The following is a 15494-nucleotide window of genomic DNA, read 5'->3' on the forward strand; positions in this document are numbered from 1 at the left end:
ATATGCTGTCCCAAATAAAAATGATATACTTTTTTCCGTATTGAAGCAGTTTAAAGCTTTAACGGAAAAATTAATAAAGGTTCACCGTTCAAGGTATGAAACCTTCAGTGAATGAGTCTGGCTCGTATCTTTTGTTTTTTACAAACAATAAAGAAACGTTTCAATAAATAGTAACTTAATCCAGCTATTTATTTTTGTACTTGAGACAGTAGGTCTCTAAATTCAATAATATTAAGTTACTTGGTATTTTAGTAAAATCAGACACACTACTTAACATAATTTATTATATAATAGAATCAAAAATGCATGATTCATGACTCTTATTTGTTGTTACTCTTTTTTTTTATTTGCTAAGTACAATTGTTATACCTCAGAAAATAATCTTTTTTCTTCTCTACATAGTGTGAAGAAGTGTCTATTTATTCACTCAGTCCTTCTCAACGGATTTGGATGCGGATTTCTCCACTATGAGTTATAAAGAACTTAAGGTTTTGTAAAGGCCCACCCTTAAGTTCGTAGTCCATAACCAGTGCCCTGTGCATACCCTCTATGCAGGGCACTGGTTATGGACTACGAATATTAAATTAAAGCCAATTTTGCAACCCTGTTTATGGGAACTGGACTTTCAAATTTGTTCATAAACAAAAACAACCTAAAACCTATGTACCAAAATAAAATCTAAAACGATTTCGAAACCACCGCAGCGAGGCGAGTATTGTCTAAGATGCTGGCAGCATTGCCCCTTTGAATTGCCTAAAAATTGCCCTTCAAAGTTCCAAAGGATTTTTTTAATAAAGAAGTTTTGAATTCAAATTTCGACACATCGAAATCCATACAAAGTATTGCTCAGTTCCTAATTTACTAATCTGAAAGTGAGTTCGTTTGTCTTTCTTTCACGCCATAACTAAGCAAATAATCAACAATATTTTTGTCATAGAGTTAGTAGAACGGACGGAAAGTAACATAGGCTAATTTTTATCTCAAAAAACAACCAGGTTCCCATAGCATTCGTATAAACCGCAATAAACGCGAACGATGAACGCGGACAACAGCTAGTGGATTTACTCGTATATTCAGGTAGTAACCAGTCGTAGTATAGAAAGAAATGCTCTAAATAATGTGCAACATTTTGATCTCAACAATGGTGATACGTTCAGGCCAAAGGAGGGGGCGCCCGCGCCGACCATTGGTATAGTAGCCGTCACAATGAAAGCACCGAACGCGTATTTGTTGTTCCTCGTATTGGCATCCCTCTGCGTAGGCTCCGCTTATTCCAGTGACTACCAAGATGAGTCAAGTGTGCGTAAATTTGAGCTCTACGACGGTGTGTACGTGAAAGTTCCAGAAAATGGCAACGAGTCGAGCAAACTGATGTCCTTTGAAATTGACGCGAATAGAAATGTGGAGACAGGTGAGTTACTAATGTTTGAATAATACTGTACTATTGATATGACTATACCTAGTTTTGGAGAATAAGGAGTCAAACAAACTGACGTCCTTGGAAATTGACGCGAATAGAAATGTAGGGATATATGAATTAGGTAATAATGTTTAAATAATATTTAACTGAGTCACTTATGTCAGACAATAATTATTGATTATGCCTAGAACATAATCCAACACTTTGCTCTTTTTTTTAAATAGTGGAAGCGGTGATAGCCTAGTGGGTGCTTCGGCGTTCCTTTCTTCAAGCCCCGCCACGCACCACTAACTTCGTAGTTATGTGCGTTTTTTATTCAAGAAACTTAAAGAGCACTTGCTTTAAACGGTAAAGAAAAACAATGTTAGGAAACCTGCCTGTCTGCCTGCCTGCAGCCAGCCAGCCAGCTTGGCCAGCGTGGTAGCTCTAAGTCAGTGGCGTGCACTTCATACATGCAAAAAAGCACTGCCTACCCAAAAATTGAATTGACTCATTATGAGAGAAGTACCGTGCCCTGTAGTGGGCTGGTAATGGGTTGATGGTGATGATGATGACATGCTAGTGCTTGACTGAACTCTCACCTGGTGGTAAGTGACGATGCAGTCTAAGTAGATAGCGAGCTAAACATACGAGGCTTAACAGTTATTTTAGATCCATACCCCTAATCGGTTTCTACACCGCATCATACCGGAACCCTAAAACGTTTGGCGGCACGTCTTGGTGGTAGGGTCGTCTAGCCACGGCCGTCTTAGTCCCTGATTTTAGGGGCAACGATGAAAAAGAGCCCAAATGTTATAATTAATATCACTGGTATTATCGTTGATGGAATGACTTACAGGGCCCTTACTACCATCGCTTAAAGCTGTACTATTGTAATATTATCGACGTTTTATTTCCTTATTTGGGGACGTCAAGGTATATCAAAGAAACTGTCATTTTCAGATATATAGCTGTAATAGTATGGCTCCTGATCTTAAAGGATATTTAGTGTAGAATACTGATCCGTTTCGTGCGAAAACCTCATTGCAGATAATAATTTATATGACTCGCGTTAGGTTTTTTTTTAATTTACGTTCCATGCCATGCAATAATTGTTTTCTGAACCTCATTATCAAGTGCGGATTGGATTAATTCAGACGCCTGCAGGTATTTTACGATATTTTCCTTATTCGTTACAACAAGTGATTTTTAATTGCTTAAAACGGCCACAGCTCCGAACAGACTGGTGTATGCCGCGGTTCGAACTCGGTAACCCCTATAGGAAAGTTGAGATCTTACCCTCTAAACTAAGAGAGCTACATAATCGAATAATATTAGGTAATTAATGGCGAATTAGAAAATAGACAGAGTGCCGCTGTGTGTCCATTGGATAACTCTGGACGAGCTCTGTCAAAAAAAGTTTTACTACTGATTAAGGACACAAAAGAAGTACGTTACTACAGAAAAATATTAGCTTTACATAAATTATAAATTAAAAAACTAGGCCTACTTAAAACAATTTTGAATTTGAATTTTTGAATTTATATCCATAACCCTCTGTCGAGTAAGAAAGGACTATACCCACAATTGTGGACAATTCCTCTTGCTTTATTTCATCTAGAAACTATAGGTTGACGTACAAGCGACCAAATTCACGTTTGTTATGTTACGTAGTCAACGTAATAAATTAAATGGAGAGAGTCGGCATACATTAAAACAATAAAAACATTTATGTCAGTTAACGCACGGAATTCAATTATAAAGGCTAAGAATTTACAGGTTTTGACGAACTCCGTGGCGCAGCGGTGAAGCTTGTGATTTTAAGTGTACTCCCATTCCCCGGGTTCGATTCCCGGCAGGGGGTATGTGCATAAGCATTTTTTTAGGGATGGCCTTTTACAATTGACATAAGGTTATTACTTGCACTAATATTATAGTGCATTCAGTAATTAAATTGGGAATTTATAATTTCTGAATTTACTCTTGTCCGGTCTGGTCAAGAGATTCGCCCGTGACTAGTTACCACCCTACTGATAAATTTGAATGATTAAATTGAAATGATTTAACGTTCCGGTACGATGTCGCGTTAAAGCTGCAAATTAGACAGCATCCTCACTAACAGTAGGTGAGATTGCATTCAAGGGTTAACTTGTAGTAAAAAAAAATGTATGTCGCAGGACAAGCTTATCCAAAGCTATAAAAAAAGCTATGATTGTGATTATTATTATTAGGTATGTTTGAACACACTGTCACAAGAAATATCAGCTCGATTCAAATTTTATCTGATGTAATATGAGATCAAGATATTATCTAGGTACGAGTTACCACGCATCGGAGTGGAAAAATAACCATAGGTAAACGACAAACTGGAAAACTACCAAATTAGACAATAAGTTTGTATGTTACAAGACGCTTATTTCATGGCCATTTTATAATCCAATTCTAAAGCGACATAAAAATAAACATTATTAATACATGCAAGAAAATTACATATATTCGAATTGCAGCTTAAATTTTAATTAAAGTTGCAATATTATTTTTCAGATTAAATTTTAATTAAAGAGACAATACAATGTTATTTTACAGTAATTTGCGAGAAAATGTAACGACATTTTCTCGTTATCGAAGTGAAAAGCAGACTGTATATTCGATTATGAAACCCGTTTTAACCTCGATATTATATAAATGGCCTAACGTTATGGATTATTTTTAATCTATATACTTGTTCGGCAAACGAGTATGTAGATTAAAAAAATCATATTAACATGCATAACGTCAAAATCTATTGGAAAAGATAACAATCTTCTTCTCAGATCAGATCTTGTATTTTTTTATTCACTGCAGAGAGATCGACATAACTCTGTATGAGTAATATAATAAATTCGCATTTATATAAGGTATTACTATGGAAGTGGGTCTGTTTGGTTGTTTGTTTCTTATTGACGGCGGCCACTGCACCGATCTCAATGAATGGCATCTCAATGAATTGGCACAGACATAATTTGCATTCTGCGGACGGACACATACTGTTAATGTCGGAATAAAACCACAGCACTCACCGCTGCGCCAGGACGGTCGTATAAAAAAAGATAGAAATAACCTTTACAAAAAATAACTTATCCAAAGCTATAAAAAAAGCTATGATTGTGATTATTATTATTAGGTATGTTTGAACACACTGTCACAAGAAATATCAGCTCGATTCAAATTTTATCTGATGTAATATGAGATCAAGATATTATCTAGGTACGAGTTACCACGCATCGGAGTGGAAAAATAACCATAGGTAAACGACAAACTGGAAAACTACCAAATTAGACAATAAGTTTGTATGTTACAAGACGCTTATTTCATGGCCATTTTATAATCCAATTCTAAAGCGACATAAAAATAAACATTATTAATACATGCAAGAAAATTACATATATTCGAATTGCAGCTTAAATTTTAATTAAAGTTGCAATATTATTTTTCAGATTAAATTTTAATTAAAGAGACAATACAATGTTATTTTACAGTAATTTGCGAGAAAATGTAACGACATTTTCTCGTTATCGAAGTGAAAAGCAGACTGTATATTCGATTATGAAACCCGTTTTAACCTCGATATTATATAAATGGCCTAACGTTATGGATTATTTTTAATCTATATACTTGTTCGGCAAACGAGTATGTAGATTAAAAAAATCATATTAACATGCATAACGTCAAAATCTATTGGAAAAGATAACAATCTTCTTCTCAGATCAGATCTTGTATTTTTTTATTCACTGCAGAGAGATCGACATAACTCTGTATGAGTAATATAATAAATTCGCATTTATATAAGGTATTACTATGGAAGTGGGTCTGTTTGGTTGTTTGTTTCTTATTGACGGCGGCCACTGCACCGATCTCAATGAATGGCATCTCAATGAATTGGCACAGACATAATTTGCATTCTGCGGACGGACACATACTGTTAATGTCGGAATAAAACCACAGCACTCACCGCTGCGCCAGGACGGTCGTATAAAAAAAGATAGAAATAACCTTTACAAAAAAACAATTTTCTACCGATTATTTCACTAGTTCCTTTTTTAAATAGTAATAATTGAATGTGGAAACAAGTGCAAACCTGTGGAAAACCATCGTCTACTAACAGAGCAACACTTTCCAGGGCATACCAGGTAGACGTCCTGCAATGTTCTGGAGTGTGTCCATTAACCTGAGGTGTAGGTGTTCAACATTTCAAAATTCAAAATTCAAAATTAATTTATTTAAAGTAGGCCGTATAAGCACTTTTGAAACGTCAAGTCTGTCTGTTTGTAGTGATTCTACCACCGGTTCGGAAGGCAGATTCTACCGAGAAGAAGCCGGCAAGAAACTCAGCAGTTGCTCTTTTCCAACATCAACAATTTACATTTTGCATTTCAACATTCATTTTTCTATCTTGTGAGAGCTGAAAGCGTAGCCGGATGCTTCCACGCAACCTTGTCATTATTAAACCTTGTCATTGTTAAACTCCATGTTCCCGTAATTACACCGGCACCCACGCCCTTCAGACTATTCTGACTTTCATGAAGAATTGCATTTAGAATATTTAAATGACTAAATATACTACGATTATAAACATAATGCCATCATCTAGCCCAAAATTGAGCTACTTTCATCAATATTTTTATGAATAAATATTTATAATGTACAGATAATCACTTAGACACTCTAAAGGCAATACGGCAAATATAATATAAGGCAATCATGTTTATCACACAAGTCAAATCACAGAGTTTTAAAAATAAGTTTCACTTAATTAAACAAAAAATATTTAAATGATCATTACTGAAGTATATTATACATTATATACGTATTGCACTCTTAGCCATAGTTTTATGAGTTAATAAATAAAAATACAGACAGTTTCTCATATACGACGCCAGTATTTAGTAATTATATCAGAATTGCCGGAATTGTTGTTTCTTTAAAGTTCTAAAAAACAGTCCGCGACAACATACCACAATTTTTTTAAGTCGACTCATTCGCGGACGAAGTCGTAGTACTAATATATAAAGCTGAAGAGTTTGTTCGTTTGTTTACTTGAACGAATGGTCCGATTTGAAAAATTATATTAATATTTGATTTGAACGCTATAATAATATCATCAATAGGAGCATAGTACCAATGAACAACGTTTCAAAATCGGGCTATTTTTTTCCTTTTCATAGCTAAAAGGGTAAAGTTTCCATAAAATAATGCATGACAAAACTGTTCCCCTTTAAAAGTTTTAAAAAAAGTCCGGGAAAGCATATTTCTGTATTTAAGGTTGGCTTATACGCGGAAAAATTCAAATATGTTTTATTCATGTAGACCTTATCACAGGCACTTATGAAGCATTCATACATTTAACACCTAATAATATTATAAATGCGAAAGTTTGTGTGGATGGACTTAAATAATGACAACTTACGTGTACGACGTAAAATAATAGTAGGTTGGTACATAGTTGGCCACGATGAATATGATGTTAGCATCAGATCTATTCTAGCTTCTCGATTGACTCATACGCGGACGAAGTCGCGAGGGTCCGCTATTGTTACACTAATGTTAGTGATGGTGATAGTCGTGAGAGAACGTCAGTATTAAATAATATGTACGCTTATACCTTCAAATTTTCTTTTCAGGTCGGGGTAAACAAAAGAAGTTGATGCGGAGAATTTTACCCATGTTCATCTTACCTTTCGTATTCCAGTCTACGATTGTGCCACTATTTCTTGGATTGCTGAAGTTCATGCTGTTCAAGTCTTTGATGATCGGAAAGTTAGCGTTGGTTCTAATCATAATCAATGCATTTAAAAACAGCAACACCTCTAAAGGTAGACAAGATGCTGACATAGCAAGTTCACATTATGGCTTTAATGGCAACGGAATGGAAGAATATGGATCTTATTTTAATTCGTAATATACATTTAATTTTTTTTAGTTTCCCTTAATTTTAATTTGACCAAAGATAATATGCTCGTTTTAATATAATATGGAACGCAAAAAATACATTTGTGTAAAGAATTCCTAGACAATTAGATGTTTCTGAGTGAATACTGAATCGTAGTGATATAACCATTATATATGGTACCCTGCAGTTTGTGATTTGCTATTCAATTCATAAAGATCCAAATTTACAATCATCTAAGTATATCTTTTCAATTTTAGAGGACGCGGCCGCAACTTTCAGATAATGAATGTATTTCACGATAATTTCGATATTTCCGGCATCATAAGACGAGAATAAATTATAGTAAATTTAAGTATCGTTTCCTATAATTTATGTTAAAATCCGTTTTTGCTTGTTTTGTCTTCCTTAACAATAATAAAATATAGGAAGGTTAGGCAGGTTTATGCAATATATTTTAGGCAATAAAACTTATTAACGGAAGTAAACGGACTGGCACTGAAACGGAAATAATTGTATTATATTACTTTCTAGTTTCCACTTACATAGTATCGTTATAACAAACACGTGAAAAAAGTTTAAGTTTTAACACAGAGGCATAAATCAAGTTATAGTAAGGAACTAGCCTATTTGCAAACATAAATAAAAAGTAGGTAAAAAATATTGCTGTGTGATAATAACGGAAGAGGATATTATGAGTGAAAAGTAGTCACTTGAGTGAATACAGATTTCTATTTGCTCCATGAAGTGGAAAAATCTCTTCATGCCAACGTTCTTCGTTTTTACTATCAAGATGCCCGCGTATACGATACTTTGGAAGCGTAACTAAGGATTTTAAATTGTAACTGTATGTAGAAATCTGGGGCAGATAAAATCGGTCTGTCTTATGTCGCATACCTGACTATGGATTATGGAGAAATTTGAAAGATATACAGAAAAAGTCTTACTTGAAACCTTTGCTCTTTTAGAGATCAATAAATACAATGTAAATAATTTGTCACTCGTAAACTTTCTATAAAGAATATATCGTGAAAAATCTGAGCTGTCTTGGTCAGAATCAGTTAAAACTACTACTACTAAAACTAAACTACTAAACTCTCACAGCTTATAAACTCTCGAAAACATTCAAAATTTATTACAATTTAACAATATTGACAATAGGTATAATAATCATGATAATCATTTTATTTTATTAAACGTAGCTTTTGCTTTTTTTTTAGCTAACTTCAATGTCGAAAAACTAAAAGGGAAAATCATGATAATATTATGTCGGTAAACATTATTATTTAATCCCAAAAAATTATATATATATTTATATGAAAAGTTTACACTTGACATATTTTCGGCATTTATTTTATTCTGTCCCAAGTAATAATTCAATCCTTAACCTAAGTTATTATAATATCTGAACCCTACTTATAATCATAAATAAATATGTATGTTTGACACATAAGTTAATCTAACGTCTTCTTTCAAAAACAGTCAAAAAAGTAAAAGGATTCATGGTTATCAGAATTTATACCACAAATGGAGATAATGCCAACTAATAGGCTTATTACTGTACTCTTATTTTCACAATATTCCGTTGACATAGAAAAAAATAATAGAGATAGTAAAAATATCTAAAGACGTATTCTTTAATTAATAAAAATACGTCTGAAGAAATTTTACTTTGTTACCAGATACAATGAATTCTTTTTAACTGAAAAAATTATTTCTGTGCTCCAAGCACAGAAACGCGTAAAATTTCGGATCGCAAATTCTTTAATTCATTTAAGGAATTGGTTGACGGGAAATTAATGTCTTCGTCAATATCTTTGTTTGTTAAAAACGAAATATTTACCATGTACACTTTTTTTCTACTTTATGGTGAGCATTTTTTTTTCTGCCTATGTAAAGAACTTTTTTAAACTTAGGTACTTAATTTACTTGTACAATGTACATAGCTATGTAGATCTTAAATTCAAACCTCCACATGGTACCTTAATTCTTAGCTACGTAGTTATTTATTCATAAATCGTTAAATATATATAGAGACTTAAAGTGATTCGTAACTATAACATGTACTTAACTTATTAATAATCTATATCTAGTTATAATTAATTTATTGTCAGTTACCTACATACTTAACTTATTATTAGTTTATAATTCCCTAACTTTTATTTTTATGGATTATGTATCTATGTATAAATGTTGTGCATCCATCCATCAAATATGTACTTAAACTGAATAAAGCATATATGCCTTTTATTAACAGTAAAGATACTTGCTATTTAAATTAAAAATATATCAAAAAATAACGTGCGATCTTGTTTTATTTCGTGTTCCTAAATTAATGGTTTCATGGAAGTTAATGGTTAATGAATTAAAAACCTTTTTAATTATTCTGTAGCACTTTTTAGAGCTCCATACCCGGTAGATGCCAACGCGACTCTATAACAGGCCTCTGCAGTTTGTCACTCCGTCGGTTTATATGTCCGTCGGTCCATTGCATCCAGCCGTTTGTTCGTACTCAGTGAGTGAAATCACAAAAAAGTAATAAGTGGAGACTAAAATTTATTTTGATTAGAAATATTATTTGTTGATAAAACGTAAGTACTTATAGGTACACTGGGAAATTTCAGCTATTGAAGCTCCTGACTATTGAGGCCAATAAGAGTCCATCTTCGCCCCCCAGCTTTATGGTAATACTTACTAATTCAGAATAATAGGTATTAAGAAATTGTGCGTTTTTCATAATTTGCATATACTGTACAGTATAAAGGTCCAATTTAAAAAGGTAGACTTTGATTATATAATACATTTAAATAGTTTTCCCTCCACCTGGAGGAAATATCAAATACTAGTTGCTGCCCGCGACTTCGTCTGCGTTTGATTTTGTTTTTTGATGTGGCATTATATTTAGTTGCAGTTCTAAAAAATCTCTCCTGCAAAAATTAGTTTTACTAGAACCTCTGCACTTCTAAACAAGATGGCGTTAGGCTTTAGAATTAAAGAATTACTTTCTACTTTTCGCCAAGCTTAATTTTTTATTTATTTAGTACTAACAATTAAAACGAATATGAAAAAGGCCTTAAGAAATTATCACTAAAGACGTTTAGGGAGCCCTCGTATGTGAAAAAAATCAGAGTTGAATTTTACTAAGAATGTTAAATAGGTACAAATACATAAAATAAAAAAATAAAAAGCGTAAAATAATAATTAATTAGGAATAATAGGTGTGATGTGAATTTCATGTTAATTACTATTTTTATACCAAGTAAATACAATCTTTACTGATAAATACGAACCTATTTATGTGGTATTTATAATATATATTTTGGCAAATCTGCCTTTGTTAAACATTTGGTTAAAAATAAAAAGGCATCTTCGTTCAGACTTATCAAAATTATGCTTAATCTCTGGTCGGTATAAGTTGGAGTAGAAATTCAAAATGACCGGAACCCAGATCAAAAAGAAAGGTCATATAAAATGGCGGAAAAAATTGAGGTCCACAGGAGACGAACAGAGAAGAGTGTCAAGGGAAGATTGAAGAAGTTAACCCTTTGTAGTTAATTAACAGAGGGATATAAGTTGAGATAGAGTGATGTTTGAGTTTATTAGTTTATTATGTTTGACGGCCGATTGACGCAGTGGACAGCAACCCTGCTTCCTGAGTCCCAGGCCGTGGGTATACATAAAAAAAAAATTCCTCAGTCATCTTAGCACCTATAACACAAGCAACGCTTACTTTGGGGCTAGATGGCGATGTGTAGTAGTATATTATATTTATTTTTTATTTTATTATGTGCCTTGTTGTAATTAGATACTTAAACAATTAAACTTTGTAAGATATGAATACGGGGTTTCTTTAACATATATTATGTTACACATATATACGTTCGTTACTTAAATTGATCATGTGCATTTTTTAAGAAAATTTACCCTTACGGAAATATCTAAAATAAAAATTAGGTAGGTTACGTAGGTACTATTTATAGGGCAGGGCTAAAATTCTTATTAAGGTGCCATATAATTTACTTACTGATGCCACTACCTTAATATTATATTGTATTTAATAAACTATTAAGAAACCTGTATAGAACAGAATGTATGTAACTAAATAATGATTAAATATAGATTATAAATAGTACCTAATATTGCGGTCAAGTGTAAACTTGTTGCACTGAAAAGAGAGGCCACGAAGAAAAGAAGTTATAAATTGATGAACAAATAATACCTACTATTTTTCCTTAGAGGTAAAATCTTTACAAATATCAATTGATAGTCCTGTGATCTTATCTCCATGGCCGTGATACTGATCTTAGTGTAAGTATTACTTGAGGATAGCCTAAAGGTCGTAATAACACTTATCAAGACACAAGCGGCGTTGTTTGACCCATTTACTTTGCCGCAGTATCTGCCAATTTATCAAAATAAGAGTATTAGTAAGTAGGTAATTGATCAAGGTACCGTTAGCCTGATTTGAAAATAATGGCTAAGAAAGATCTCAAGAGTTTACTTGGTTGAAATTGCATCTTATCCATCAAAGAATTAATAACATACAGACACCGTGTACACGACTAATGTTGAAGCGTCAAAAACCACTCCACTTTAGTAGTGTTTCTCGAACAGGCCGTTAGCTACTTCATTCCATTTAGCAGCTGACAGTAAATATTTTAACTCTTAATTTACTAAACGTTTACCATAAAATGGGAAAAATGAGAAATGTTTGTGAGCTGTGAAGTGAGAAGTGCGCAGGGGGTTTACGCTAGGTTATTCAAGTAGGCCCATAGGTGGCACTTTTGATGCGTACATTACATGAGAATTACACGGTAGTGAGATGATGGCAATAACCATACTTTAAACTAAAGCTACGAGTGTTCCAAACGCGTCCTGGTCTAAGAAAAAGCCCAGAACAAACTTAGCCGAAGTTTTTGGACACAATGCACTGCACGCAATAATAGCTTAGTAAGGGTTCTCTATGTTCTAAATTCTGTGTTGTACATGCAATTTTTCAGAGCCCGAACTATTACTTTTGAATTGACGAAGTTAGTAACTTAAAGGTAGTAAACAAACTTAACAAACCGTTTTAAAATAACCGGTAAGAGCAAGACCGATTCGAGGGTTCCATACCTTGAAAGGAAATGTAAGAGTACTAGATATAATCTGTCGATAAATGTAAAAACATTTTTCGCGATAACGTCAAATATTTTGGGATGTTTTATTATAATGTAGAAGTATGATGTTTAGAGAGAAATAGCTTTTTTTTAACAGAAAACAATCTCTTATTTTTAATTTAGCTTTCAAATCACATTTCCTAAAACCGCAACAAAGAGCTGAGTAGGTTTGACCACAATAATGTGAAATTATTGTTATAAATAAAGTGTAGTTTTTTTTTGTTTATTTCATCAACATCACTTCAACCGATTGACGATTGCTGCAGGTCTTTTGCAAGGAGTTCCAAAATCCACGGTCCTGGGCTGCTTGTTTCCAGCGGCTCCCAGCGACTCGTGTAGCAGCGATGATGACGGTGATAATCACTGTATATAATATACCTACCTTTTTTATTTCACCACAAGTAGCCCTTCACAGCAATCTCACCTGATACAAGAGATGAAGTCTAAGATGGTAGCGAGCTAACATTATGGCAGTTACTACCACTATGGTTTCTGAACGGCTCCGAACGTTCAGAGGTAGTAACTATCATAATGTGAGGTCAGATCGGAACGCTGAATCGCTTCGCGGCACGCCTTTATTTCGGTAGAGTGGTAACAAGCCACGTCTGAAGTCTCCCTTTAAACCAGACCTGAGAAAGTGAAGATATCATAAACATCCGAATTGCCCCGCCCAGGATACCTCCGGGTTCCATCCTGGGGACCACTTACAAGGACATAGCGCTCACCACTACAGCATGAGGTGGACTAACTACAACCTACATTCTGTAAATAAAAAAAAACATTGAAGGTGATCCAATCGTCTCTTAAACAATTTTTTTCCATACCGTTAAATTAAATTTCAGAATGAATGTATTATTGGCACCATAACGTGCAAATGAATTATAGCAGTACAAAAACGTAAAAAAAAAATGTGAAATAAAAGTAGCCAACTCGTTACAACTGCTGTGTATTATTTTACTCTACAATATACAGTTTGATTTGTATATTTTATTTTATTTAGGGGGCATCTATATCCCATATTAATAGCAAACCGCCCTTTACATCTTCCAAGTAGGTCATCCATCTTCCAGAGTTTTAAGCCAAAGCTCATAATTTTTGATGTGTTAACTTAAAACTCATCATTTTTTAATGAAATACCTATATTCCACGAACTCTAACGTAAAAACTAATGATATTAAGCGGTTAACGTGACTGAAACCCCAGCAAATTTGGGTAAAACTCTTTTCGCACTTATATGATGTAAGGTTTGAATAGGATAAAAATATACTTAGAATGTAGTAAGAATGTCATATATATGATAACAGCTAATCTTTCCTCTATCACAGATAAATAGAAGTAGATAATATAATGAGATGTGACATTTAAAAGAGATAATATTTTGCGTTGAGCACTAAGTGATGTTTGATGCTTACCATTTGTATTTATTCCAGCCTGAGAATAGGTAATCAATAATAAACATGATTGTTCTTAGATTCCAGCCTCTGAAAGAATGTGTTTCGGTTGTCATAACATCGTTCATTGACGTCACGCATATTGTAAACCTAAATGCAAAACTATAGAATATAATTAATGTACAAATAAAGACACAATTTCTTCAATAGTCTTTTTTTAAATTAAAAATACAAAACAGAGCTACAATTTGACGTAACTGTGCACGATTTCTGCAGGATGGGTCGAAAGTGTAATTCTGACAAGAACAATGCTTTTTTTGCGTCAAACAATCCAATCCAAAAATTGATTGAGGAGGCAATCCTTGTCATCGTTTTACTTACAACCATGCGTTAGTCTCTGATATAAACCGTGGGTGTTTAATGAGTAAGATTAACTGGGCGCCAGTTTACTTAGGTCATAGAGAGAGAGGACGGCGTGTACTCTCAACTTCTTGGAGTATTGGCACAGGATTGGCACTTATCCCTATGATATGGAGACCTTCGGGCGATGGATTCAGGGAATCCTTCGCCTATTGGAGATTAGTCCTCGGGTACAAAGGCGCGGACAGAAAGTTATGATTTTTCTGGTGAATCTTCGGCTATTTGTAAAGGCATTTATAACAATCTGCTTGACATACGCCGCTCGCCTGTTGGATCCCAGTTGTGGAAAACATCCCCAGGCCCAGCCACCAGTCAAAGGGTCGGAACAACGTGGGATTTATGTATGTGGGAGTTGTAATAACCATGGTGCCTCCCAATGACCCGGTGCTATCCGTGAGAAAAACTATTTTCCTCGATGGAATAGGCTGTACCTAGAAGGTGTATGGTATATTTTCTTAAATCACACTAAATTCGGTTCGTAGTCGCTAATCTCTTACTTCGGTTAACAATGTAGATAATTGCCTAATTTTTCAGTTTGTTTTATAGGTAACAGGTAGATTTGTAGAATAGTAAGCATTTTACATTTGCTTATACGTCGCATACTAAATAATTCTTAGGTTCATCATCATCATCATCATCATCATCATCATCATCATCATCATCATCATCATCATCATCATCATCATCATCATCATCGTCATCAACAACAACAACAACAACCCATTAGACTGAGTCTCCTCTCAGAATGAGAAAGAATGGTAGACTTCACACACCGTTGAGAACATTATAGAGAACTCTCAGGCAAGCAGGTTTGCGAGGTTTTCCTTCACCGTGTAAAGCAAGTGATATTTAAATTGCTTAAATTAAAAAAAATACACATAACTCCGAAGTCAGTGGTACGTGCCGGGGTTCGAACTCGGTCCCCACGATAGGAAAGCCGAAGCCTTACCCACCTTACACGGCTATCACCGCTTTACTTGACTAGACTTAGGTTAGTTAGTTTTAATTACGTAAAGCCATAGATAGTCGTTTTAATGTAGTAGGTACGTAATTTTTTTCGGCAGATTTATCTGCCAACTAAGGCTTGAACGAAGTGCCCTAGGCTGTATTAGTGCTTGTTACATAACATAAAGACAGAATGCTTCAGATAAACTGTTTATATAAATATTGTGGCAAGATAACTCCCACCAGTGTGGTCA

The 15494-nt window shown here is 34.1% G+C and overlaps 1 protein-coding gene across 1 annotated transcript; it reads left to right on the forward strand.

The window, feature by feature from the left end:
* The first annotated feature begins 1206 nt into the window (after positions 1-1206).
* Positions 1207-7337, forward strand: LOC120627641. The gene is made up of 2 exons (XM_039895656.1): positions 1207-1411; positions 7060-7337. The coding sequence occupies exons 1-2, from the start codon at positions 1207-1209 to the stop codon at positions 7335-7337; spliced, it is 483 nt and encodes a 160-aa protein (XP_039751590.1).
* Positions 7338-15494: the final 8157 nt, after the last annotated feature.

This window comes from Pararge aegeria, chromosome 11 (assembly GCF_905163445.1).
Source record: "Pararge aegeria chromosome 11, ilParAegt1.1, whole genome shotgun sequence".
Taxonomy (NCBI): Eukaryota; Metazoa; Arthropoda; class Insecta; order Lepidoptera; family Nymphalidae; genus Pararge; species Pararge aegeria.